Source organism: Oncorhynchus kisutch, linkage group LG4 (genome assembly GCF_002021735.2).
Source record: "Oncorhynchus kisutch isolate 150728-3 linkage group LG4, Okis_V2, whole genome shotgun sequence".
Lineage (NCBI taxonomy): Eukaryota > Metazoa > Chordata > Actinopteri > Salmoniformes > Salmonidae > Oncorhynchus > Oncorhynchus kisutch.
Window position 1 is genome coordinate 74985754 of NC_034177.2, and position 26073 is coordinate 75011826.

Here is a 26073-nt window from a genome sequence, read left to right on the forward strand (position 1 = left end):
TCTCTCTCTCCTTTATGTGTTTGTCTCTCTCTCCCTTTCTTTAAGTGTTTGTCTCTCTCTATCCTTTGGTTTGTCTCTTCTCTCTCCTTTGTGTTTGTCTCTCTCTCGCCCTTTCTTTGTGTGTCTCTCCTTATGTGTTTGTCTCTCTCTCTCCCTTCTTTATGTGTTTGTCTCTCTCTCCCTTTCTTTAGTGTGTGTCTCTCTCTCCCTTACTTTGTGTTTGTCTCTCTCTCTCTCCCTTTCTTTATGTGTTTGTCTCTCTTCTCTCCCTTTATGTGTTTGTCTCTCTCTCTCCCTTTCTTTGTGTATGTCTCTCCTCCCTTTCTTTGTGTTGTCTCTCTCTCTCCCTTTCTTTGTGTTTGTCTCTCTCTCTCTCCTTTATGTGTTTGTCTCTCTCTCTCCTTTCTTGTGTATGTCTCTCTCTCCCCTCTTTGTGTTTGTCTCTCCCTCTCTCCCTTTCTTTGTGTTTGTCTCTCCTCTCTCCCTTTCTTATGTGTTTGTCTCTCTCTCTCTCTCCTTTATGTGTTGGTCTCTCTCCCTTATGTGTTGCTCTCTCCTTTTATGTGTTTGTCTCTCTCTCTCCCTTTCTTTATGTGTGTCTCTCTCTCCCTTTCTTTGTGTTTGTCTCTCCCTCTCTCCCTCTCTTTGTGTTTGTCTCTCTCTCTCCCTTTGGGTTTGTCTCTCTCTCCCTTTCTTTAAGTGTTTGTCTCTCTCTCTCCCTTTCTTTGTGTGTGTCTCTCTCTCCCTTTCATTGTGTTTGTCTCTCTCTCTCTCCCTTTCTTTGTATTGTCTCTCTCTCTCTCCCCTTTGTGTTTGTCTCTCCTCTCCCGTTCTTTGTGTATGTCTCTCTCCCCTTTCTTCATGTGTTTGTCTCTCTCCTCCCTTTATGTGTTTGTCTCTCTCTCCCTTTCCTTGTGTTTGTCTCTCTCTCTCCCTTTCTTTGTGTTTGTCTCTCTCTCCCTTTATGTGTTTGTCTCTCTCTCCCTTTGTGTGTTTGTCTCTCTCCCTTTGTGTTTGTCTCTCTCTCCCTTTCTTTGTGTTGTCTCTCTCTCTCCCTTTCTTTGTGTTTGTCTCTCTCTCTCCCTTTCTTTGTGTGTGTCTCTCTCTCCCTTTCTTTGTGTTTGTCTCTCTCTCTCTCCCTTTATGTGTTTTGTTCTCTCTCTCTCCCTTTATGTGTTTGTCTCTCTCTCTCCCTTTCTTTATATGTTTGTCTCTCTCCCTTTCTTTATGTGTTTGTCTCTCTCTCTCCCTTTATGTGTTTGTCTCTCTCTCCCTTTCTTTATGTGTTTGTCTCTCTCTCCCTTTCTTTATGTGTTTGTATCTCTCTCTGCCTTTCTTTGTATTGTCTCTCTCTCCCCTTTGTGTTTTCTCTCTCTCTCCCTTTCTTTATGTGTTTGTCTCTATCTCTTTCTTTATGTGTGTCTCTCTCTCCCTTTCTTTGTGTTGTCCTCTCTCTCTCCTTTATGTGTTTGTCTCTCTCTCTCCCTTTATGTGTTTGTCTCTCTCCCTTTCTTTAAGTGTTTGTCTCTCCCTCTCTCCCTTTCTTTGTGTTTGTCTCTCCCTCTCTCCCTTTCTTTATGTGTTTGTCTCTCTCTCCCTTTTTTTAAGGTTTGTCTCTCTCTCTCCCTTTCTTTGTGTGTGTCTCTCTCTCTCCCTTTCTTTGTGTTTGTCTCTCTCTCTCTCTCCCTTTATGTGTTTGTCTCTCTCGCTCCCTTCTTTGTGTTATGTCTCTCTCCCCCTTTCTTTATGTGTTTGTCTCTCTCTCCCTTTCTTTGTGTTTGTCTCTCTCTCCCTTTATGTGTTTGTCTCTCTCTCTCTCCCTTTCTTTATATGTTTGTCTCTCTCCCTTCTTTGTGTTTGTCTCTCTCTCCCTTTCTTTGTGTTTGTCTCTCTCTCTCGCCCTTTCTTTGTGTTGTCTCTTCTCTCTCCCTTTCTTGTGTTGTCTCTCTCTCTCCCTTTCTTTGTTGTCTCTCTCTCCCTTTGTGTTTGTCTCTCTCTCTCTCCCTTTCGTTATGGGTTTGTCTCTATCTCTTTCTTTATGTGTTGTGTCTCTCTCTCCCTGTCTTTGTGTTTTGTCTCTCTCTCTCCCTTTGGGTTTGTCTCTCTCTCCCTTTCTTTAGGTGTTTGTCTCTCTCTCTCCCTTTCTTTGTGTTTGTCTCTCTCTCCCTTTCTTGTGTTTGTCTCTCTCTCTCTCCCTTTCTTTGTATTGTCTCTCTCTCTCTCCTTTGTGTTTGTCTCTCTCTCCCTTTCTTTGTGTATGTCTCTCTCCCCCTTCTTTGTGTTTGTCTCTCTCTCTCCCTTTATGTGTTTGTCTCTCTCTCCCTTTTTTGTGTTGTCTCTCCCTCTCTCCCTTTCTTATGTGTTTGTCTCTCTCTCTCTCCCTTGTGTTTGTCTCTCTTCTCCCTTTCTTTGTGTTGTCTCTCTCTCTCCCTTTATGTGTTTGTCTCTCTCTCCCTTTCTTTGTGTTTGTCTCTCTCTCCCTTTCTTTATGTGTTTGTCTCTCTCTCTCCCTTTATGTGTTTGTTCTCTCTCCCTTTCTTTAAGTGTTTGTCTCTCTCTCTCCCTTGTGTTTGTCTCTCTCTCTCTCCTTTGTGTTGTCTCTCTCTCGCCCTTCTTTGTGTTTGTCTCTCCCTTTATGTGTTGTCTCTCTCTCTCCCTTTCTTTATGTGTTTGTCTCTCTCTCCCTTCTTTAAGTGTTGGTCTCTCTCTCCCTCTTGTGTTTGTCTCTCTCTCTCTCCCTTTCTTTGTATTGTCTCTCTCTCTCTCCCTTTGTGTTTGTCTCTCTCTCTCCCGTTCTTTGTGTATGTCTCTCTCCCCTTTCTCATGTGTTTGTCTTCTCTCTCCCTTTATGTGTTTGTCTCTCTCTCCCTTTTTTTTCTTTGTGTTTGTCTCTCCCTCTCTCCCTTTCTTTATGTGTTGTTGCTCTCTCTCTCTCTCCTTTGTGTTTGTCTCTCTCTCTCCCTTTCTTTGTGTTTGTCTCTCTCTCTCCCTTTATGTGTTTGTCTCTCTCTCCCTTTCTTTGTGTTTGTCTCTCCCTCTCTCCCTTTCTTTATGTGTTTGTCTCTCTCTCTCCCTTTATGTGTTTGTCTCTCTCTCCCTTTCTTTAAGTGTTTGTCTCTCTCTCTCCCTTGTGTTTGTCTCTCTCTCTCCCTTTGTGTCTGTCTCTCTCTCGCCTTTTCGTGTGTTTCTCTCCCTTTATGTGTTTGTCTCTCTCTCTCCCTTTCTTTATGTGTTTGTCTCTCTCTCCCTTTATGTGTTTGTCTCTCTCTCCCTTTCTTTGTGTTTGTCTCTCTCTCTCCCTTTCTTTATGTGTTTGTCTCTCTCTCTCCCTTTATGTGTTTGTCTCTCTCTCTCCCTTTCTTTGTGTATGTCTCTCTCTCCCTTTCTTTGTGTTTGTCTCTCTCTCTCCCTTTCTTTGTGTTTTGTCTCTCTCTCTCTCCTTATGTGTTTGTCTCTCTCTCTCCTTTCTTTGTGTATGTCTCTCTCTCCCTTTCTTGTGTTGTTCTCCCTCTCTCCCTTTCTTTGTGTTTGTCTCTCTCTTCCTTTGTGTTTGTCTCTCTCTCCCTTTCTTTAGTGTTGTCTCTCTCTCTCCCTTTCTTTGTGTGTGTCTCTCTCTCCCTTCATTGTGTTGTCTCTCTCTCTCTCCCTTTCTTTGTATTGTCTCTCTCTCTCTCCCTTGTGTTTGTCTCTCTCTCTCCCGTTCTTTGTTATGTCTCTCTCCCCCTTCTTCATGTGTTTGTCTCTCTCTCTCCCTTTATGTGTTGTCTCTCTCTCCCTTTCTTTGTGTTTGTCTCTCTCTCTCCCTTTCTTGTGTTTTGTCTCTCTCTCCCTTATGTGTTTGTCTCTCTCTCCTTTTGTGTTGTCTCTTCTCCCTTTGTGTTTGTCTCTCTCTCCCTTTCTTTGTGTTGTCTCTCTCTCCCTTTCCTTGTGTTTGTCTCTCTCTCTCCCTTTCTTTGTGTGTGTCTCTCTCTCCCTTTCTTTGTGTTTGTCTCTCTCTCTCTCCCTTTATGTGTTTGTCTCTCTCTCTCCCTTTATGTGTTTGTCTCTCTCTCTCCCTTTCTTTATATGTTTGTCTCTCTCCCTTTCTTTATGTGTTTGTCTCTCTCTCTCCCTTTGTGTTTGTCTCTCTCTCCCTTTCTTTATGTGTTGTCTCTCTCTCCCTTTCTTTATGTGTTTGTATCTCTCTCTGCCTTTCTTTGTATTGTCTCTCTCTCCCTTTGTGTTTGTCTCTCTCTCTCTCCCTTTCTTTATGTGTTTGTCTCTATCTCTTTCTTTATGTGTTGTCTCTCTCTCCCTTTCTTTGTGTTTGTCTCTCTCTCTCCCTTTATGTGTTTGTCTCTCTCTCTCCCTTTATGTGTTTGTCTCTCTCCCTTTCTTTAAGTGTTTGTCTCTCCCTCTCTCCCTTTCTTTGTGTTTGTCTCTCCCTCTCTCCCTTTCTTTATGTGTTTGTCTCTCTCTCCCTTTCTTTAAGTGTTTGTCTCTCCTCTCCCTTTCTTTGTGTGTGTCTCTCTCTCCCTTTCTTTGTGTTTGTCTCTCTCTCTCTCTCCCTTTATGTGTTTGTCTCTCTCGCTCCCTTTCTTTGTGTATGTCTCTCTCCCCCTTTCTTTATGTGTTTGTCTCTCTCTCCCTTTCTTTGTGTTTGTCTCTCTCTCCCTTTATGTGTTTGTCTCTCTCTCTCTCCCTTTCTTTATATGTTTGTCTCTCTCCCTTTCTTTGTGTTTGTCTCTCTCTCCCTTTCTTTGTGTTTGTCTCTCTCTCTCGCCCTTTCTTTATGTGTTGTCTCTCTCTCTCCCTTTCTTTATGTGTTGTCTCTCTCTCTCCCTTTCTTTGTATTGTCTCTCTCTCCCTTTGTGTTTGTCTCTCTCTCTCTCCCTTTCTTTATGGGTTTGTCTCTATCTCTTTCTTTATGTGTTGTCTCTCTCTCTCCCTTTCTTTGTGTTTGTCTCTCTCTCTCCCTTTGTGTTTGTCTCTCTCTCCCTTTCTTTAAGTGTTTGTCTCTCCCTCTCTCCCTTTCTTTGTGTTTGTCTCTCCCTCTCTCCCTTTCTTTGTGTGTTTGTCTCTCTCTCTCTCTCCCTTATGTGTTTGTCTCTCTCTCCCTTTATGTGTTTGGTCTCTCTCCTTTTATGTGTTTGTCTCTCTCTCTCCCTTTCTTTATGTGTGTCTCTCCTCCCTTTCTTTGTGTTTGTCTCTCCCTCTCTCCCTTTCTTTGTGTTTGTCTCTCTCTCTCCCTTTGGGTTGTCTCTCTCTCCCTTTCTTTAAGTGTTTGTCTCTCTCTCTCCCTTTCTTTGTGTGTGTCTCTCTCCTTTTCTTTGTGTTTGTCTCTCTCTCTCCCTTCTTTTGTGTTTGTCTCTCTCTCTCTCCCTTTGTGTTTGTCTCTCTCTCCCGTTCTTTGTGTATGTCTCTCTCCCCCTTTTTTCATGTGTTTGTCTCTCTCTTCCCTTTCTTTGTGTTGTCTCTCTCTCTCCCTTTATGTATTTGTCTCTCTCTCCTTTATGTGTTTGTCTCTCTCTGCCCTCTTCTTTGTTGTTGTCTCTCTCTCTCCCTTTCTTGTGTTTGTCTCTCTCTCCCTTTATGTGTTTGTCTCTCTCTCCCTTTGTGTGTTGGTCTCTCTCCCTTTGTGTTGTCTCTCTCTCCCTTTCTTTATGTGTGTGTCTCTCTCTCCCTTTCTTTGTGTTTGTCTCTCTCTCTCTCTTCTCCGTTTCTTTGTGTTTGTCTCTCTCTCCCTTTGTGTTTGTCTATCTCTCTCCCTTTCTTTGTGTATGTCTCTCTCCCCCCTTTCTTCATGTGTTTGTCTCTCTCTCCCCCTTTCTTTGTGTTTGTCTCTCTCTCTCCCTTTATGTGTTTGTCTCTCTCTCCCTTTCTTTGTGTTTGTCTTTCTCTCTCCCTTGCTTTGTGTTTGTCTCTCTCTCTCCTTTTGTGTGTTTGTCTCTCTCTCTCCCTTTGTGTCTGTCTCTCTCTCCCTTTCTTTATGTGTTTGTCTCTCTCCCTTTCTTTGTGTTTTTCTCTCTCTCTCCCTTTCTTTGTGTTTGTCTCTCTCTCTCTCCCTTTATGTGTTTGTCTCTCTCTCCCTTTCTTTGTGTTTGTCTCTCTCTCTCCCTTTCTTTGTGTTTGTCTCTCTCTCCCATTATGTGTCTGTCTCTCTCTCTCTCCCTTTATGTGTTTTGTCTCTCTCTCTCCCTTTGTGTCTGTCTCTCTCTCCCTTTCTTTATGTGTTTGTCTCTCTTCCCTTTCTTTGTGTTTTTCTCTCTCTCTCCCTTTCTTTGTGTTTGTCTCTCTCTCTCTCCCTTTATGTGTGTGTCTCTCTCTCCCTTCTTTGTGTTTGTCTCTCTCTCTCCCTTTCTTTGTGTTTGTCTCTCTCTCCCTTATGTGTCTGTCTCTCTCTCTCTCCCTTTATGTGTTTGTCTCTCTCTCTCCCTTTGTGTTTGTCTATCGCTCCCCTTTCTTTGTGTTTGTCTCTCTCTCCCTTTCTTTGTGTTTCTCTCTCTCTCTCCCCTTTATGCGTTTGTCTCTCTCTCCCTTTATGTGTTTGTCTCTCTCTCTCCCTTTCTTTGTGTTTGTCTCTCTCTCCCTTTCTTTGTGTTTGTCTCTCTCTCCCTTTATGTTTTTGTCTCTCTCTCCCTTTGTGTGTTTGTCTCTCTCCCTTTGTGTTTGTCTCTCTCTCCCTTTCTTTATGTTTTGTCTCTCTCTCTCCCTTTCTTTGTGTTTGTCTCTCTCTCTCCCTTTATGTGTTTGTCTCTCTCTCTCCCTTTCTTTATGTGTTTGTCTCTCTCTCTCCCTTCTTTATGTGTGTGTCTCTCTCTCCCTTTCTTTGTGTTTGTCTCTCTCTCTCCCTTTGGGTTTGTCTCTCTCTCCCTTTCTTTAGGTGTTTGTCTCTCTCTCTCCCTTTCTTTGTGTGTGTCTCTCTCTCCCTTTCTTGTGTTTGTCTCTCTCTCTCTCCCTTTCTTTGTATTGTCTCTCTCTCTCTCCCTTTGTGTTTGTCTCTCTCTCTCCCGTTCTTTGTGTATGTCTCTCTCCCCCTTTCTTCATGTGTTTGTCTCTCTCTCTCCCTTTATGTGTTTGTCTCTCTCTCCCTTTCTTTGTGTTTGTCTCTCCCTCTCTCCCTTTCTTTGTGTTTGTCTCTCCCCTCTCTCCCTTTCTTTATGTGTTTTGTCTCTCTCTCTCTCTCCCTTTGTGTTTGTCTCTCTCTCTCCCTTTCTTTTGTTTGTCTCTCTCTCTCCCTTTATGTGTTTGTCTCTCTCTCCCTTTCTTTGTGTTTGTCTCTCCCTCTCTCCCTTTCTTTATGTGTTTGTCTCTCTCTCTCCCTTTATGTGTTTGTCTCTCTCTCCCTTTCTTTAAGTGTTTGTCTCTCTCTCTCCCTTTGTGTTGTCTCTCTCTCTCTCCCTTTGTGTTTGTCTCTCTCTCGCCCTTTCTTTGTGTTTGTCTCTCCCTCTCCCTTTATGTGTTTGTCTCTCTCTCTCCCTTTCTTTATGTGTTTGTCTCTCTCTCCCTTTCTTTAAGTGTGTGTCTCTCTCTCCCTTACTTTGTGTTTGTCTCTCTCTCTCTCCCTTTCTTTATGTGTTTGTCTCTCTCTCTCTCCCTTTGTGTTTGTCTCTCTCTCTCCCTTTCTTTGTGTATGTCTCTCTCTCCCTTTCTTTGTGTTTGTCTCTCTCTCTCCCTTTCTTTGTGTGTTTGTCTCTCTCTCTCTCCCTTTATGTGTTTGTCTCTCTCTCTCCCTTTCTTTGTGTATGTCTCTCTCTCCCTTTCTTTGTGTTTGTCTCTCCCTCTCTCCCTTTCTTTGTGTTTGTCTCTCCCTCTCTCCCTTTCTTTATGTGTTTGTCTCTCTCTCTCTCTCCCTTTGTGTTTGTCTCTCTCTCTCCCCTTTCTTTGTGTTTGTCTCTCTCTCTCCCTTTATGTGTTTGTCTCTCTCTCCCTTTCTTTATGTGTTTGTCTCTCCCTCTCTCCCTTTCTTTATGTGTTTGTCTCTCTCTCTCCCTTTATGTGTTTGTCTCTCTCTCCCTTTCTTTAAGTGTTTGTCTCTCTCTCTCCCTTTGTGTTTGTCTCTCTCTCTCTCCCTTTGTGTTTGTCTCTCTCTCGCCCTTTCTTTGTGTTTGTCTCTCCCTCTCCTTTATGTGTTTGTCTCTCTCTCTCCCTTTCTTTATGTGTTTGTCTCTCTCTCCCTTTCTTTATGTGGTGTGTCTCTCTCTCCCTTACTTTGTGTTTGTCTCTCTCTCTCTCCCTTTCTTTATGTGTTTGTCTCTCTCTCTCTCCCTTTATGTGTTTGTCTCTCTCTCTCCCTTTCTTTGTGTATGTCTCTCTCTCCCTTTCTTTGTGTTTGTCTCTCCCTCTCTCCCTTTCTTTGTGTTTGTCTCTCCCTCTCTCCCTTTCTTTGTGTGTTTGTCTCTCTCCTCCCTTTATGTGTTTGTCTCTCTCCTTTTATGTGTTTGTCTCTCTCTCTCCCTTTCTTTATGTGTGTCTCTCTCTCCCTTTCTCTGTGTTTTTCTCTCCCTCTCTCCCTTTCTTTGTGTTTGTCTCTCTCTCTCCCTTTATGTGTTTGTCTCTCTCTCTCCCTTTATGTGTTTGTCTCTCTCTCTCCCTTTCTTTATGTGTTTGTCTCTATCTCTTTCTTTATGTGTTGTCTCTCTCTCCCTTTCTTTGTGTTTGTCTCTCTCTCTCCCTTTATGTGTTTGTCTCTCTCTCTCCCTTTATGTGTTTGTCTCTCTCTCCCCTTTCTTTAAGTGTTTGTCTCTCCCTCTCTCCCTTTCTTTGTGTTTGTCTCTCCCTCTCTCCCTTTCTTTATGTGTTTGTCTCTCTCTCCCTTTCTTTAAATGTTTGTCTCTCTCTCTCCCTTTCTTTGTGTGTGTCTCTCTCTCCCTTTCTTTGTGTTTGTCTCTCTCTCTCCCTTTCTTTGTGTTTGTCTCTCTCTCTCCCTTTATGTGTTTGTCTCTCTCGCTCCCTTTCTTTGTGTATGTCTCTCTCCCCCTTTCTTTATGTGTTTGTCTCTCTCTCCCTTTCTTTGTGTTTGTCTCTCTCTCCCTTTATGTGTTTGTCTCTCTCTCTCTCCCTTTCTTTATATGTTTGTCTCTCTCCCTTTCTTTGTGTTTGTCTCTCTCTCCCTTTCTTTGTGTTTGTCTCTCTCTCTCGCCCTTTCTTTATGTGTTGTCTCTCTCTCTCCCTTTCTTTATGTGTTGTCTCTCTCTCTCCCTTTCTTTGTATTGTCTCTCTCTCCTTTGTGTTTGTCTCTCTCTCTCCCTTTCTTTATGGGGTTGTCTCTATCTCTTTCTTTATGTGTTGTCTCTCTCTCTCCCTTTCTTTGTGTTTGTCTCTCTCTCTCCCTTTATGTGTTTGTCTCTCTCTCTCCCTTTGTGTTTGTCTCTCTCTCCCTTTCTTTAAGTGTTTGTCTCTCCCTCTCTCTCTTTCTTTGTGTTTGTCTCTCCCTCTCTCTCTTTCTTTGTGTGTTTGTCTCTCTCGCTCTCTCCCTTTATGTGTTTGTCTCTCTCTCCCTTTATGTGTTTGTCTCTCTCCTTTTATGTGTTTGTTCTCTCTCTCCCTTTCTTTGTGTGTCTCTCTCTCCCTTTCTTTGTGTTTGTCTCTCCCTCTCTCCCTTTCTTTGTGTTTGTCTCTCTCTCTCCCTTTGGGTTTGTCTCTCTCTCCCTTTCTTTAAGTGTTTGTCTCTCTCTCTCCCTTTCTTTGTGTGTGTCTCTCTCTCCCTTTCTTTGTGTTTGTCTCTCTCTCTCTCTCTCCCTTTCTTTGTGTTTGTCTCTCTCTCTCTCCCTTTGTGTTTGTCTCTCTCTCCCGTTCTTTGTGTATGTCTCTCTCCCCCTTTCTTCATGTGTTTGTCTCTCTCTCCCTTTCTTTGTGTTTGTCTCTCTCTCTCCCTTTATGTGTTTGTCTCTCTCTCCCTTTATGTGTTTGTCTCTCTCTCCCTTTCTTTGTGTTTGTCTCTCTCTCTCCCTTTCTTTGTGTTGTCTCTCTCTCCCTTTGTGTTTGTCTCTCTCTCCCTATGTGTGTTTGTCTCTCTCCCTTTGTGTTTGTCTCTCTCTCCCTTTCTTTATGTGTGTGTCTCTCTCTCCCTTTCTTTGTGTTTGTCTCTCTCTCTCTCCCTTTCTTTGTGTTTGTCTCTCTCTCCCTTTGTGTTTGTCTATCTCTCTCCCTTTCTTTGTGTATGTCTCTCCCCCCCTTTCTTCATGTGTTTGTCTCTCTCTCCCCCTTTCTTTGTGTTTGTCTCTCTCTCTCCCTTTATGTGTTTGTCTCTCTCTCCCTTTCTTTGTGTTTGTCTTTCTCTCTCCCTTTCTTTGTGTTTGTCTCTCTCTCTCCCTTTGTGTGTTTGTCTCTCTCTCTCTCCCTTTGTGTCTGTCTCTCTCTCCCTTTCTTTATGTGTTTGTCTCTCTCCCTTTCTTTGTGTTTGTCTCTCTCTCCTTTATGTGTCTGTCTCTCTCTCTCTCCCTTTATGTGTTTGTCTCTCTCTCTCCCTTTGTGTTTGTCTATCGCTCCCTTTCTTTGTGTTTGTCTCTCTCTCCCTTTCTTTGTGTTTGTCTCTCTCTCTCCCTTTATGCGTTTGTCTCTCTCTCCCTTTATGTGTTTGTCTCTCTCTCTCCCTTTCTTTGTGTTTGTCTCTCTCTCCCTTTATGTTTTTGTCTCTCTCTCCCTTTGTGTGTTTGTCTCTCTCCCTTTGTGTTTGTCTCTCTCTCCCTTTCTTTATGTTTTGTCTCTCTCTCTCCCTTTCTTTGTGTTTGTCTCTCTCTCTCCCTTTATGTGTTTGTCTCTCTCTCTCCCTTTCTTTATGTGTTTGTCTCTCTCTCTCCCTTTCTTTATGTGTGTGTCTCTCTCTCCCTTTCTTTGTGTTTGTCTCTCCCTCTCTCCCTTTCTTTGTGTTTGTCTCTCCCTCTCTCCCTTTCTTTATGTGTTTGTCTCTCTCTCTCCCTTTGTGTTTGTCTCTCTCTCTCCCTTTCTTTGTGTTTGTCTTTCTCTCTCCCTTTATGTGTTGTCTCTCTCTCCCTTTCTTTATGTGTTTGTCTCTCCCTCTCTCCCTTTCTTTATGTGTTTGTCTCTCTCTCTCCCTTTATGTGTTTGTCTCTCTCTCCCTTTCTTTAAGTGTTTGTCTCTCTCTCTCCCTTTGTGTTTGTCTCTCTCTCTCTCTCCCTTTGTGTTTGTCTCTCTCTCGCCCTTTCTTTGTGTTTGTCTCTCCCTCTCCCTTTATGTGTTTGTCTCTCTCTCTCCCTTTCTTTATGTGTTTGTCTCTCTCTCCCTTTCTTTATGTGTGTGTCTCTCTCTCCCTTACTTTGTGTTTGTCTCTCTCTCTGTCCCTTTCTTTATGTGTTTGTCTCTCTCTCTCTCCCTTTCTTTGTGTATGTCTCTCTCTCCCTTTCTTTGTGTTTGTCTCTCTCTCTCTCCCTTTCTTTGTGTGTTTCTCTCTCTCTCTCTCCCTTTATGTGTTTGTCTCTCTCTCTCCCTTTCTTTATGTGTTTGTCTCTCTATCTCTCCCTTTATGTGTTTGTCTCTCTCTCTCCCTTTCTTTGTGTATGTCTCTCTCTCCCTTTCTTTGTGTTTGTCTCTCCCTCTCTCCCTTTCTTTGTGTTTGTCTCTCCCTCTCTCCCTTTCTTTGTGTGTTTGTCTCTCTCTCTCTCTCCCTTTATGTGTTTGTCTCTCTCTCCTTTTATGTGTTTGTCTCTCTCCTTTTATGTGTTTGTCTCTCTCTCTCCCTTTCTTTATGTGTGTCTCTCTCTCCCTTTCTTTGTGTTTGTCTCTCCCTCTCTCCCTTTCTTTGTGTTTGTCTCTCTCTCCCTTACTTTGTGTTTGTCTCTCTCTCTCTCCCTTTCTTTATGTGTTTGTCTCTCTCTCTCTCCCTTTATGTGTTTGTCTCTCTCTCTCCCTTTCTTTGTGTATGTCTCTCTCTCCCTTTCTTTATGTGTTTGTCTCTCTCTCCCTTTATGCGTTTGTCTCTCTCTCCCTTTATGTGTTTGTCTCTCTCTCTCCATTTCTTTGTGTTTGTCTCTCTCTCCCTTTATGTGTTTGTCTCTCTCTCCCTTTGTGTGTTTGTCTCTCTCTCTCTCCCTTTGTGTTTGTCTCTCTCTCTCCCTTTCTTTATGTGTTTGTCTCTCTCTCTCCCTTTCTTTATGTGTTTGTCTCTCTCCCTTTCTTTGTGTTGTCTCTCTCTCTCTCCCTTTCTGTATGTGCTGTCTCTCTCGCTCCCTTTCTTTGTGTTTGTCTCTCTCTCTCCCTTTCTTTGTGTTTGTCTCTCTCTCTCCCTTTCTTTGTGTTTGTCTCTCTCCCTTTCTTTGTGTTGTCTCTCTCTGTCTCTCTCCTTTTCTTTGTGTTATATATTTGTCTCTCTCGCTCTCTCTTCCTTTCTTTATGTGTTTGTCTCTCTCTCTCGCTCTCCATTCATTTATGTGTTTGTCTCTCTCTCCCTTTATGTGTTTGTCTCTGAGACTTGAGCACAGTGAGATTCATTCCCTTTAAAGGGTTTATAACCTATTCATTTGGAATGTTATGTAGAGGGATAATATCACTTTATGTTATTGAGTTAGGAAAGAATGTGATTGTGCCAGCTAATACATTCTAGTATTTCTTTGTGTTCTGAAATGCCCAGTCACCTTTACTTAGCATACTTCCATATCAAGTGTTTTTCTGAAATGCTCTTATTTTTTCAAGATTAACTTTCACATTTCACATATTTATTATAAGCCTACAGGTTTCACAATAACTTAGTGTTTCTGTAATCTACTATTGTAATTTGTGTATTTTGGGTTTGATGTAATGTTTTTGTTCTCTCTATCCTCAGTTTTTTGGAGCTGAGCATGTTCTTTTCAGTCAAGGCCAAGGCGGGCGAGAAGGAAGTCTCTCCCAACACGCTGTTTTCGGTGTGGCATGAGTTCTCCACTGATTTCAAAGATCTTTGGAAGAAGGAAAACAAACTGAGGTTACAGGAACGGTAAGGATTGGTGCAAGCGGTGTTTTGCAGTTCTTTTATGTGTGATGAGTCCATCCTATTCAATGAATTCCACTCTTTGCTGGGTCTTACTTTGGGGAGGGTTGTACAATACATGTTCTCAACTTCTACAGACCTACCACAGGTCGACTGTACGGTACATGTCAAATCTACATGTCTACTTTTACTACTATAGTGCCTTCGGAAAGTATTTAGAGCTTTGACTTTTTCCACATTTTATTACGTTACAGCCTTATTCTAAAATGGATTAGAGAAAAAGAGCAATCTACACACAATACACCATAATGACAAAGCAAAAACTGGCTTTTAGAAATGTTTGCACATTTATTAAAATATGTATATATATATTTACCCTTTGCTATTAGACTCGAAATGGAGCTCAGGTGCATCCTGTTTCCATTGAGATGTTTCTACAACTTGATGGGAGTCCACCTGTGGTAAATTCAATTTATTGGACATGATTTGGAAAGAGACCGACCTGTCTATATAAGGTCCCACAGTTGACAGTGCATGTCAGAGCAAAAACCAAGCCATGAGGTCAATGGAATTGTCCATAGAGCACCGAGACAGGATTGTGTATTTGTATTGTATTTATTATGGATGCTACAAGCTTAGCACACCTGTATTTCAGGAGTTTCTCCCATTATTCTCTGCAGATTCTCTCAAGCTCTGTCAGGTTTGATGGGGGCATGTTTGCAGCATTGAAGATCACCAAGAACACAGCGGCCTCCATCATTCTTAAATGTAAGACGTTTGGAACCACCAAGGCTCTTCCTAGAGCTGGCCGCCCGGTCAAACTCATAAATCGGGGAGAAGGGCTTTGGTCAGGGAGATGATCAAGAACCCAATGGTCACTCTGACAGAGCTCTAGAGTTCCTCTTTGGAGATGGGAGAACCTTCCCGAAGGACAACCATCTCTGCAGCACTCCACCAATCAGGCCTTTATGGTAGAGTGGCCAGATGGAAGCCACTCCTCAGTAAAAGGCACATAACAGTCCGCTTGGAGTTTGCCAAAAGGCACCTAAAGACTCTCAGACCATGAGATGACAAGATTCTCTGGTTTGATGAAACCAAGATTGAACTCTTTGGCCTGAATGCCAAGCGTCACGTCTCGAGGAAACCTGGCACCATCCCTACGGTGAAGCATGGTGGTGGCAGCATCATGCTGTGGGGATGTTTTTCAGCGGCAGGGACAGGGAGACTAGTCAAGATCGAGGGAAATATGAACGTAGAAAAGTACAGAGAGATCCTTGATGAAAACCTGCTCCAAAGCGCTCAGGACATCAGACTGGGCGAAGGTTCACATTCCAAAAGGACAACAACCCCAAGCACACAGACAAGACAATTCAGGGGTGACTTCTCGACAAGTTTCTGAATGTCCTTGAGTGGCCCAACCAGAGCATAGGCGTGAACCCGATCGAACATCTTAGGAGAAACCTGAGAATATCTGTGAAACAACGCTCCCCGTCCAACCTGACAGAGCTTGAGAGGATCTGCAGAGAATAATGGGAGAACTCCCCAAATACAGGTGTGCCAAGCTTGTACCCAAGAAGATACCCAAGAAGACTCGATTCTATAATCGCTGCCAAAGGTGCTTCAACAAAGTACTGAGTAAAGGGTCTGAAAACTTGTGTAAATGTCATATTTCTGTTTTTCACTTTTAAGAAATTAGCAAACATTTCTAAAAACCTATTTTTGCTTTGACATTATGGGGTATTGTGTGTAGATTAATGACAAAAAAACGATTTAATCAATTTTAGAAAAGGTCTGAATACTTTTCCCGAAGGCACTGTATATCTCCCTGGAACACAAGGAACCTACTGTTTCACATTCACCTTCAAGCACACCAAGCACATTACCTTGACAAGCCATGTGAAGCCATCTGTCGGCTTAATGTGAAGAATAAAGCACCTTGACTGAGGTCAAATGTCATGCACCTTGAGCTCTTCGACTCCCCTTGAAACAATAGAGAATGCTGTGTGTTGTAACAACCAAGGATGCTGAAGCAACCGAACACCATTAATCCCAGAATGCAGTACATGTTTTATGTAATAATCTCGTAGAAGGGAAATGTATCAGACAAACTTACATTTTGATTCATATAGATATACTCATATTTCTATTGAACCTACCCTGTGAGGTAAATATCAAGCAGAAAGTCAGGATTTGCCATAGATGAGTGTTGAATTTTCCATGTTGGAATGAATGATCCCCAAACATGAGTTTTCAATAGCATACATCACATGTTCACTATTAGATCCTATCAGAGTCATTCAAATTCATAGACAAGATAAGAAAGAGAAGAGTTGAAACGACCCAGATCGGTTTCATAACCCCAATAATGAAAAGAACACATGAGCGATTCTGTTAGCTTCCAGTGGTTTGATGGTTTTGGAGATAACATTTGAAAAGTCAACAAATGCTAATTGTTTCGTTCTGCTGGATGTAGATTACATTGTGATATGTACTTGTAAAAATAAAAAGTAATGTCTTGTGTTTTGTTAATTTGCGGGAAATGATTAAAACAAAGTTGTAATCATTACCTATTTGGCCTAGCACCATCTAGACAATTGGGAAATGTAGAGCCCCCCCCCCGCCCAACCTGACTTACTACAAAGGCATACCAAATTTGGACAAACACGCACACATGTGAATGTACTGGTCTAGAATGTTTTTTTTTGTTTTTTTTACAGTGTGCAGTGTTGAGAGTCAGGCCACTGAATGGTTTAAACCTTTCTCTATCATCACAGTGGATCAGAAATGGGCTTCTTAAAACATTGGAACTGGTCACCCATAACTTTCTCCTGTATAAACAGCAGAGACCCAAACCTTGCCTGGAAAACCTCACTGCTGAGTTGCCTGACCTTTTACTACTGCAAACATACCTTATCTCCATTTCTAGGAGAAGGTACATTTCAAATGCAAGCGTGTGTGTATATTACAAATGCATGGCTGAAACTAGTGGTGTCTTTTCAGACTGAAAACGGCAGAGGAGGTTTTCAAACAAGCCAGAGAGAAGGTCTCGTACAGCGTCAAACCCAAACAGTCCTCTGGAATAGTGAGTTTTCTTTAAGTCTCTTTTTCCTTCTCCTCCTCCATTTTCTCCTAACCGCTTTCTGTATATCTTCTGTCTCTTTATTCCCCATAAAATACAGATGTAGGAACTTAATTTGACCTTTACTGTCACAGAAAATAATCATGCAGCAATAGGATTTTAATGAATAGTCGATTTATGTAAATCACGAAGCTCATCTGCATGGATAATTCTCAACAACAAAGGAGTGATCAAATTAAGATCCTACAACTGTATTTTCCCCCTTCTCACTCCTAGTTTTTAAAATCTCTGTAGAAATCCCCCCTCCACCCCCGTTACCACTTTATTTTAGTGTCAAAATGCAGGGGTGAATTCATTTATGTGCCCCATTGTAATGTCTGAAACTCACTTCCATCTGTTTTTATTCCACAGAAAGCCAAACTCGGTCAGAAGATCTGAGCCAATGGACTGGAGAAGTCTTACCCAGGAAAAGTTTGCACAAGTGAGATCAACACAATCTGATATGTCTTTTTAGCTATTGTATTTATAAATATGTTATGTTCTTTTCTTTTTTTAATAGTTTATTTCTGTCATCCAACTGGTTATACATGTAAGTATGTTGGAAAGTTTGATATAAACCCTGTACCATGCTTTGGCGCTATCTGTCAATGAGAGATTTCTCCCAAGTCCAAAGTAAGCATTGTAGAATTAATTAAACAGTTAATTATTTTTGGACAGATGCCATTTTAATGAGAAATGCATCGTTTTACAGTGTGACACACATGTTCTGGTATCCAGCCTATCCCCTGTAGCATTTGATAGAAGACACCAGTTAAGACAATCATGTTTCACTAAGCCATTTCTATCCATCCCTGCACTGCCTTCCAGTATAAAAAGGAGAACAAGAGTGGGCTTGTATATATATATTTGCTTACCAGACAGCAAGTCAAGTGCCTTTATAGCACACTGAGCTAGTTAATGACAAATGAGCCAATTCAATTAATCTACATTACAACAACCAGACCTGCTTAGTGAAAACTTACATTGTGACAATAATCAGTTTATCATACACTGTAGTTTCATAGAAGGATGATACGTGATGTACAGTTGTAGTTTATGCAATAAATCATGAACTTAACCATGACTTGAGTTTAGCTGCTAAGGTATTTAGTACCAAGGTATTTAGTACCAAGGTATTTAGTAGGTCAGGAGGATTTCACATCATCCTCTATTGTTTTTTATTATGGAACCATAGCTACATATTGAAATAATATTACAACTTTAAAAAATAACCTTATCCACATTACATGTCAAAATGATATGCAATCTGTATGTGACATATCCTGTATGATTTGTATGTTTGAATTGTTTTCCTGTTCTATGTTCTGTATGAGCCTTGTAGAGCTGTTGGTGACTGTGTCCCCATTTGCGATAACGCCTTTGTTCCTGATAAAATACTATTTATTGAAGATGAATCATCCTGAAAGTCTTTATCTGAATAGTTGTTGAGCCTATTCTTCTCAAACATCATTAGTCAACTATATCCTTTATTGCCACAACATTTGCATTCAGACCACACAGATGTTTCACATGAAATAGATTTTATATATATTTATAGCTACTTATCCTTTGACATATACATATATATTTATAGTACAACAGTTATACATAAAATAGTAATATAATTTCTTTACTGGCTAGCTTGATATTTGTGTCAATTATTTCACAGGTGGCTCTTAGGCAGATACTTAGACAGACTAGGTTATTTTTCTGAAGCCCTATTGCCTGGACAGTTCCCCCAGGTAAGCCCAGTCCACAGCATGCCATAGGCAGCTTAAGAGCTCCACTTTCAGTCTAGAACTTGGTGCTGTGCTTATGATTTTATATGTTCCAAATGTCCAAGGACCCAGTTGTTTAATATGACTGACTGTGTTGAACTGAAACATGTATGTGCTTCAGTTGGTGTTGTGCAATGCATCCATTTATGCCTGCAATTTGTAGTTTTTACCATAGCTGTCCATATAGTCAAAGGGCTAATAGACGGGCCACTCTGTACTACCAGTACCTGTAGGGTTCATTTTGTGTGACCAGTAGACCTGTGTACAAAGTGATAATGCAGCATAGTCCAATATAGGGGAGAGGTACTACTAGCTTGTCCCCTGTCATGTCTACGGTATTCATGTTCATGTTAACGTTTACTTTCACAGTCACATTAGTGTCCATGGTGACTGTCATGGTCTGGTTCCAAAGAATTCTTCACAGTTTTCCGTTACCACTCACATCCACCGACATACAGCGACACTGTTTGACACGCTGCACCTTGCGATGGCGGAAGGCTGGTTGCAGCCCTGGACAGTCCAGCTGCACAGTGAGCTGGGTGATGCGGTGCGGCCTGCAGAAGGAACAGGACTGGAAGGGCTCTTGGGCCTTGTTGTGGTTCTTCCGGCCGGACACCAGGCCTCGATTTGAGCTAGGGCTCATGTGGCGGGGGATGTAGAAGGAGTTACACTGGCCATAGCAGAAGCGGTTGACCACTGTACGACTCCGACAGCCCTCCTCGCTCACTGTCTGGCGGAGGGGTTGTGTCTTGCACCAGTCACGTCGGAGGTACCGGCGCTCCGTGACCACCAGGGCCTCCCGACTTGACGAAAGGACTTCGGGTTTCCGCGGCAACAGGCGCTGACGCTCCGACAGGTTGCCTTTGGTCTTGAAAAGTGAGGGGATGGAGCCCTGGGGGCGGGGCTTCCTGGTGTCTGTGGCAACGCAGAGCACCCCAGCCAGTAGGACCGGGAGAGTGATTCTCCAAAACATTCTGGGGAAAATTAGACAGAAAGGTTAGTTTCAGTGCTACAAAACTAAGATTGAGCCTTCTACATAAACAGTGACTATACTGTGACTAGAATGTATTGGTTTATGTGAGGTTGAGTCTACTGGGTATGTCTCAATCTACTGGGTATGTCTCAATCTACTGGGTATGTCTCAATCCTGAAGTTATTCCAGTGTAACAGCATTCCGTCTGTGTGTGTATGCTTTGGTGTTTAGCCTATGTATGTGTGTGAATGTTCACATGTCACACTTCCTCCTCTTCACTCTGCCCTTTAAGGCATCATTGAGTTAATCGATCATCTTGTCAACGTCTGTGTCAATACTTATATTTGCTTTCTTCTCAGCTACAGAACTCTTCCAAAAATAAACATGTCTTGCCATCAAAGGAAACCCTTAAACACCCATAACGAGAAAAGGAAGTTGATTTTATTGGTCTCGTCGCCGGGTAAAATAATTAGGGCTTTGCTTACTCTAGTCATGAACTATGCCGCAGATATGTAAACATGCATTAGCAGGCCCATCTGAATGTTATTAGGGGAGGAGAAGAGTACCCTGTGGGTCTCCATTCCCACTCTGTGACCAAGCCCTAAGCCCTATGAGCACTATAAACTGCTCTGTCTGTGTCTCTCTCCACACTGCCGACTGGCAGATGTGAGACCGAGATGAAACTCTCCATAAACACACATAAACACATGCCTAAACGCTCACACACACACACATACAATTCACAATGTAATCAAAAAAAAAGTTATTTTAGAATTTGTCTTTCTGATTTTTACTGGAAAAAGGAAGTATGATTTAAGTTGAATACCTTTGTTGGGAAAGATAATTACTGGTATGTATCTGTATTAATGCCAGTACAATTTGTCAGTCACTCAAAAATCTTTGCAACAGATGTTGTTCTTGAATTGCATATACAGTATAAAGTAAGAATTCTGAATGTGGACCAAAAGCCCTCCAAAGCCATTGGCTGCTCCAATTCCCTGAAAGACTTCTTTGCTGTGCAAATTGTGCATCCCTTCTCCATTTCCTGGACGTGGGACAACACAATTGGACGTGGGACAATGACTTTATCATGATCTACTTTGGGTTTCTGTCTCTGTTTAGTTTCTGCTCTTGACCCTGGGTCATGGCGCTCTGCCCTGGTAACCTCTCTGTCTCAATGAAACTGTCCCAATGTTCACAGTAATCTATTGGGCAGCTGTGTCTATGACCAGAAGGTAATGAAGTATAGAACAGTCGAGCCAGGAACCATGAGGATGGTGGAGAGCTAGGTACTGGTATACCCAGGAACCATGAGGATGGTGGAGAGCTAGGTACTGGTATACCCAGGAACCATGAGGATGGTGGAGGGCTAGGTACTGGTATACCCAGGAACCATGAGGATGGTGGAGGGCTAGGTACTGGAATACCCAGGAACCATGAGGATGGTGGAGGGCTAGCTACTGGTATACCCAGGAACCATGAGGATGGTGGAGGGCTAGGTACTGGTATACCCAGGAACCATGAGGATGGTGGAGGGCTAGCTACTGGTATACCCAGGAACCATGAGGATGGTGGAGGGCTAGCTACTGGTATACCCAGGAACCATGAGGATGGTGGAGGGCTAGGTACTGGTATACCCAGGAACCATGAGGATGGTGGAGGGCTAGCTACTGGTATACCCAGGAACCATGAGGATGGTGGAGGGCTAGCTACTGGTATACCCAGGAACCATGAGGATGGTGGAGGGCTAGCTACTGGTATACCCAGGAACCATGAGGATGGTGGAGGGCTAGCTACTGGTATACACAGGAACCATGAGGATGGTGGAGGGCTAGCTACTGGTATACCCAGGAACCATGAGGATGGTGGAGGGCTAGGTACTGGTATACCCAGGAACCATGAGGATGGTGGAGGGCTAGGTACTGGTATACCCAGGAACCATGAGGATGGTGGAGGGCTAGGTACTGGTATACCCAGGAACCATGAGGATGGTGGAGGGCTAGGTACTGGTATACCCAGGAACCATGAGGATGGTGGAGGGCTAGCTACTGGTATACCCAGGAACCATGAGGATGGTGGAGGGCTAGCTACTGGTATACCCAGGAACCATGAGGATGGTGGAGGGCTAGGTACTGGAATACCCAGGAACCATGAGGATGGTGGAGGGCTAGGTACTGGTATACCCAGGAACCATGAGGATGGTGGAGGGCTAGGTACTGGTATACCCAGGAACCATGAGGATGGTGGAGGGCTAGCTACTGGTATACCCAGGAACCATGAGGATGGTGGAGGGCTAGGTACTGGTATACCCAGGAACCATGAGGATGGTGGAGGGCTAGGTACTGGAATACCCAGGAACCATGAGGATGGTGGAGGGCTAGGTACTGGTATACCCAGGAACCATGAGGATGGTGGAGGGCTAGGTACTGGTATACCCAGGAACCATGAGGATGGTGGAGGGCTAGGTACTGGTATACCCAGGAACCATGAGGATGGTGGAGGGCTAGGTACTGGTATACCCAGGAACCATGAGGATGGTGCAGGGCTAGGTACTGGTATACCCAGGAACCATGAGGATGGTGGAGGGCTAGCTACTGGTATACCCAGGAACCATGAGGATGGTGGAGGGCTAGCTACTGGTATACCCAGGAACCATGAGGATGGTGGAGGGCTAGGTACTGGTATACCCAGGAACCATGAGGATGGTGGAGGGCTAGCTACTGGTATACCCAGGAACCATGAGGATGGTGGAGGGCTAGGTACTGGTATACCCAGGAACCATGAGGATGGTGGAGGGCTAGGTACTGGTATACCCAGGAACCATGAGGATGGTGGAGGGCTAGGTACTGGTATACCCAGGAACCATGAGGATGGTGGAGGGCTAGGTACTGGTATACCCAGGAACCATGAGGATGGTGGAGGGCTAGGTACTGGTATACCCAGGAACCATGAGGATGGTGGAGGATTTAGAGAAGAGGACTGAATGGATGGTGGTCATGAGAAGGACAAGGGGGAGTTAAACTTCACCTCTTCAGTGTCTTCCAGAGCAACTGATGTGTGATAAGAATGTTTACATAATTCATGCATTGATGTCAGTAGGAGATGTCTGTGAAAGTTCAAGTTACGCATGACTAAGTCTGGCTCAACTCTATCATAAGGACACATCTCTTACACACACACACACACACACACACACACACACACACACACACACACACACACACACACACACACACACACACACACACACACACAGACTTGACCACACAGGGTCAAATGTAATGATGATGTTTCCTTCTGTCCCCACTGTATCTCAACTGTATCCTCCATCATTCAATGATCTACTCACCAGTTAAACAAATGCTTTTGTCCCTAAAAACATCCAGTGACTACTGATCAGAATGGATGAACTCAATCCAACACAGTGGGCTTCCTGCAAAGTTTTTCCTCTCTATTTCCTCTTCATTAGTTAAGAAGACTAGCCCAGGTCTGGTGAGTTTAAAGGCCCTAGGGGTTGGAGGGATATCCTGACTGTGTACACAGCAGATGACAGATATGTTATACAGTCAGTGCTTCAGTCCTTCTCCACTTCCAAACTTTGCCTAAGTATGATACAGACGACCCTGCCAGCTATCGTCATCAATCTCACAGCAAGACAAATTGCGGTTTGGAGGTTGGGTGGGGAAGTGGGGGGATAATGATAGTGTACAGAGAGACTGTTGGAAAACAAAACAAACTCTTTAGCCCTGACTTTACTGCTTGCAGCCCCCCTCATCCACCCCCCTGACTCTCTCTCTCACCAATCATCATGGAGTCTGAGCCGGAGGGAGACTGTGGTTTTTGTATTATCGGTGAGACAGAGCTGAACTGGACCATGCTATCTGTCCACTTACAGGGCCACTGCATGTTATATCACAACCACAAATACCAGGCTCTATACGCTTGAATGAACCGTCTCAGACCTCAGGTCTACAAATAATGGACTCCAAAAACAGAACTGGGATAGCCATCTCCCAGAGTAAGAATTGCCAATGGCAACTTGAGCTTTACTGACCGCAGTGGGCGGCTACACTTGGATGAACTTTCCGTCTGCACCAAAGTACCAGCGCCTCTATCGTAGCAGATCAACCATTTTAGGTCAAGGGTTCTTCAATAATGCAATCTGCTAATTATTCAGTCAATAAGCTCAAAGCAGTACCTTCCACATGGGCCCTGAGATAAAGTTTTAGCAATGACAAGAACAGGATAACTGACGTCAATTATTGTATTCAATTCAACAGGCCACAGCTCACACACAGAAAACAAAACTCTGTGTTTTTACATGAAGGCAATTACATTGGACTTCATTATCTCCATGTGTGGCTTGCATTTCCCCAAACTGGCCTCTTCTGGCTCATTAACTGTGAAAATGTGCATTTTGAGGAGCTTGGGTTGAATGTGTTCAACGCCAACATGCCCCTGAGCTGTTTGGACAGCCATTTGTCACCACAATCCATTTTCATAATTACTGCCAGCTGAGAGATGCTCTACTGGTCTCCAAGTCTCCAGCAGTTAGGAGAGGCACTTTGCTCTCCATCCCCCTCGGTATTAGTAGAGATATTTACCCCGCACTTAACAGTAGACACACAGAGTGAGAGCAACATATTGTAGAGAATGACCACGCAGGGAAGTAAACCCGGCTTGCTGGCCTGAAAGACTAACTCCCTACACATCGCACCAATAGGGTTAACTCACATGGTGGGAATTGTAACATGGCTCATATAGGACCCGATTCTAATTTAGGAGTCCCTGCCCATCTTCCGAAAGCACCTGACCCCACAATAGGGGTTGAACAATAATCCTATAAATCTACCCTAATCATGGAACTGTATATCAACCGTCCAGTCGTTGTGAACTGTGCGTCAGGCTCCAGGTTGAACCTGCTACAGTAGGTGTGGTCTGAGTTCCAGAATGATTCAAACAGGCTACATGTTCCAAAGTACTGCACAACGTCATCCTAACATTATGCACTAATAGCGACCCTCAGGAACAACTTGGACATGACAGAGAAGAGAAAAGTCAACGGAATGGAAGGATGCAAAATGTAAACTACAAATTGAAGAAAACAAACACTAAAGTGACAGCTATAAATGTATGTGGGTATTACTGATGGTGGCTCCCGATAATGGCTAATATTTAATATGATACAAATTGTATAATAAAAATGAGAAATTCAAAAAATCAACTCGGCAGATTCAGGTCTAAAAGAAACCTACAGCTTGGGTGTACTCATACTCATTTAGCTCTTAACAATAGCTCTTAAACACTTATAAATTCCAGTGCAACGAGAATGTTGTTATTTCAATCGCAAATTAAATGCTTTTTCCACTTGGAACTGGCAGGTTCGCTTGACGTCAATCATGGTTTCCTTTGCTTGTAAAGGCGGTGGAATTATGAAGGAATGAAATATAAAATATGGTTAATCTGTAGACACCCCTTCATTTCTTAGATTTCCACCCTGAACGAATAGCAGGTGAATAGCATGCTAAATGCATTGTTCCAGTATTACAAACATACAGTGTTTGGACATTTAAATCTAATATTAATTAACAAAAAGCTCTTTGGATTAAACTGGAAATAATAGAGTGTGGGGAAGGGTTTATATCAAAGGGTTTATATTAGGACAAAGATGTGTCCTGCCTAAATCCTCTTTGGAATCAGAGCTATCAGTCCAAGGTGGAGCCGTCACCGGAGCGGTGAATCGGATCAGAAGCCAAGCTCACTACTCACACAACGCTTACACACGCAAACTCTCACCCACACATGTAATTCATCTGTCTCTCACATATTCACAAGTCCCGTTAATACCTGCTTCTAACTTGCATAATTACTCCTGATATTTTCCACATTCTGATTGTGCCCACATTATTAGACAGGTGTAGACAATCAAAAGACACATCGTGCTCTGATTGTGATCAGATCATCCTGTCCACCTCCAGAGGTAGTCAGACATGATCTGGACAGAGAAACCATTTAAATCATTATTATTCCACTCTCTGAAAGCATTGACAGGTGGCACTATTGACTGACTTACATCAATATGTATCTTACAATAAATAAATACATATTATTTTGAAAGATTATCTGTGAAATATGCGTAAAGGAAGGGACCAGGAAATCTGGTCACAATGCAGACACGGTGGACGGATAACACACATTTTAATACCATGTGTAGACACATTTCTGGAAACGTGGGCACAATCAGAATTTAGACAAGATCAGGACAAATGACCCATGTTAGCACCAGGTATAAACAAAGCTACAGTCTCTCTTACACACTGATGGATTTACACTGTGACACAAAGTTACATTCTTACCTTAATGCTATAGCTTCTCCCACACCTACACACGCCAAATAATTTATCACTAATAGGTCTTTCATTCATTAGCCAAATCAACAATCACCCACACACCCATTAACTCACTGAAAGCACTCACTTCCATAAACATTCAGGAAAATTCTTCCTGTGATTGAATCTCACCCTCTATATCTGTTGCTCTCCAGCCTGAATAACTGACCAGCCACCAAGACTACTGTATGAACAGAAGGAGGAAGACAGTGACTGTACCTCTTGCCACAGTGTCCCAGGACAGTGGGGTGATCCTGTCTCAGTTAGGGGTAGCTGTCCACCCTTACTGGTCCTGTAGAGGGAATCCTGGTGTTGGTTTCCATTGGAACAGCAGGGGTACCCGAGGTGGACTTTCAGCTGAGTGTCCCAAGGTCTGTGGTCCTGTTTCTCTCCACTGAGTCTGTATCTTTGAGTTTATTAATAATCCATATTTATCTCAAAATATGTATATATCTTTTTATCCTCTCTTTGTAATCTGTCTTTCTATGCCATTGGGTTTCTGTGTCTCAGTATTCTAGTTCGGTGTCTCTGTGTGTTTCCAGCTGGGTTTGGAGTCGCACTTCTGCTTCCCCCTAGACATAGATGGGGGCTTTCTATTGGCTCTGACCACAACATGAATCAAACCAAGCCTCACCTCTCTCCCATACCCTCTCTGTTTCTCTGCATACTTATCCTCCCTCCTGTTTCCACAAACATACTCACTGCTGACTCTCCACTCTTGGAATCCCCTGTCAGTCTTGCTCATTCTCTCTTCCCTTCTTCACTCTATCACTCCCTCTCGTACTCTGAAACCCCAAATCCATCTTGCTCTCCCACTATCGCCCCCTTCACACAATTTCCTCCCTCACTTTCCCTGTCTCTCCTTCACTTTCATACTAATATCTCTCTCTCTCACTCTCTCTTTCCACCTA

At 43.1% G+C, this 26073-nt stretch overlaps 3 protein-coding genes across 3 annotated transcripts in view; 2 read left to right on the top strand and 1 right to left on the bottom strand.

Moving 5' to 3' along the window:
- LOC109888990 (formin-2) overlaps nt 1-17433 on the top strand; it is a 61200-nt gene extending 43767 nt beyond the window's left edge. The window contains exons 14-16 of the mRNA XM_031823629.1: nt 12761-12910; nt 15905-15986; nt 16395-17433. Of these exons, the coding sequence (XP_031679489.1) occupies nt 12761-12910; nt 15905-15986; nt 16395-16421 (259 nt within the window). The 3' untranslated portion in view covers nt 16422-17433. The remainder of the gene's footprint in view (nt 1-12760; nt 12911-15904; nt 15987-16394) is intronic.
- Nucleotides 16687-26054, bottom strand: LOC109888810 (gremlin-2). Its single transcript, XM_031823634.1, has 2 exons — nt 25382-26054; nt 16687-18774 (listed from the first exon to the last, which is right to left on the bottom strand). Exon 2 carries the CDS (start codon nt 18771-18773, stop codon nt 18219-18221), a length of 555 nt encoding a protein of 184 aa, XP_031679494.1. The 5' UTR covers nt 18774; nt 25382-26054; the 3' UTR covers nt 16687-18218.
- LOC116373115 (glycine-rich cell wall structural protein-like) lies at nt 19273-21756 on the top strand. Its single transcript, XM_031821846.1, has 3 exons — nt 19273-19285; nt 19896-19933; nt 20023-21756. The coding sequence occupies exons 1-3, from the start codon at nt 19273-19275 to the stop codon at nt 21754-21756; spliced, it is 1785 nt and encodes a 594-aa protein (XP_031677706.1).
- Nucleotides 26055-26073: the final 19 nt, after the last annotated feature.

Coding starts and splice junctions, on each gene's coding strand:
- LOC109888810 (XM_031823634.1), bottom strand. CDS start 18,773: ATGTTTTGGAGAATCACTCTCCCGGTCCTACTGGCTGGGGTGCTCTGC.
- LOC116373115 (XM_031821846.1), top strand. Junction 19,934..20,022: donor GGTCATGGCGCTCTGCCCTG/GTAACCTCTCTG, acceptor AATGAAGTATAG/AACAGTCGAGCCAGGAACCA.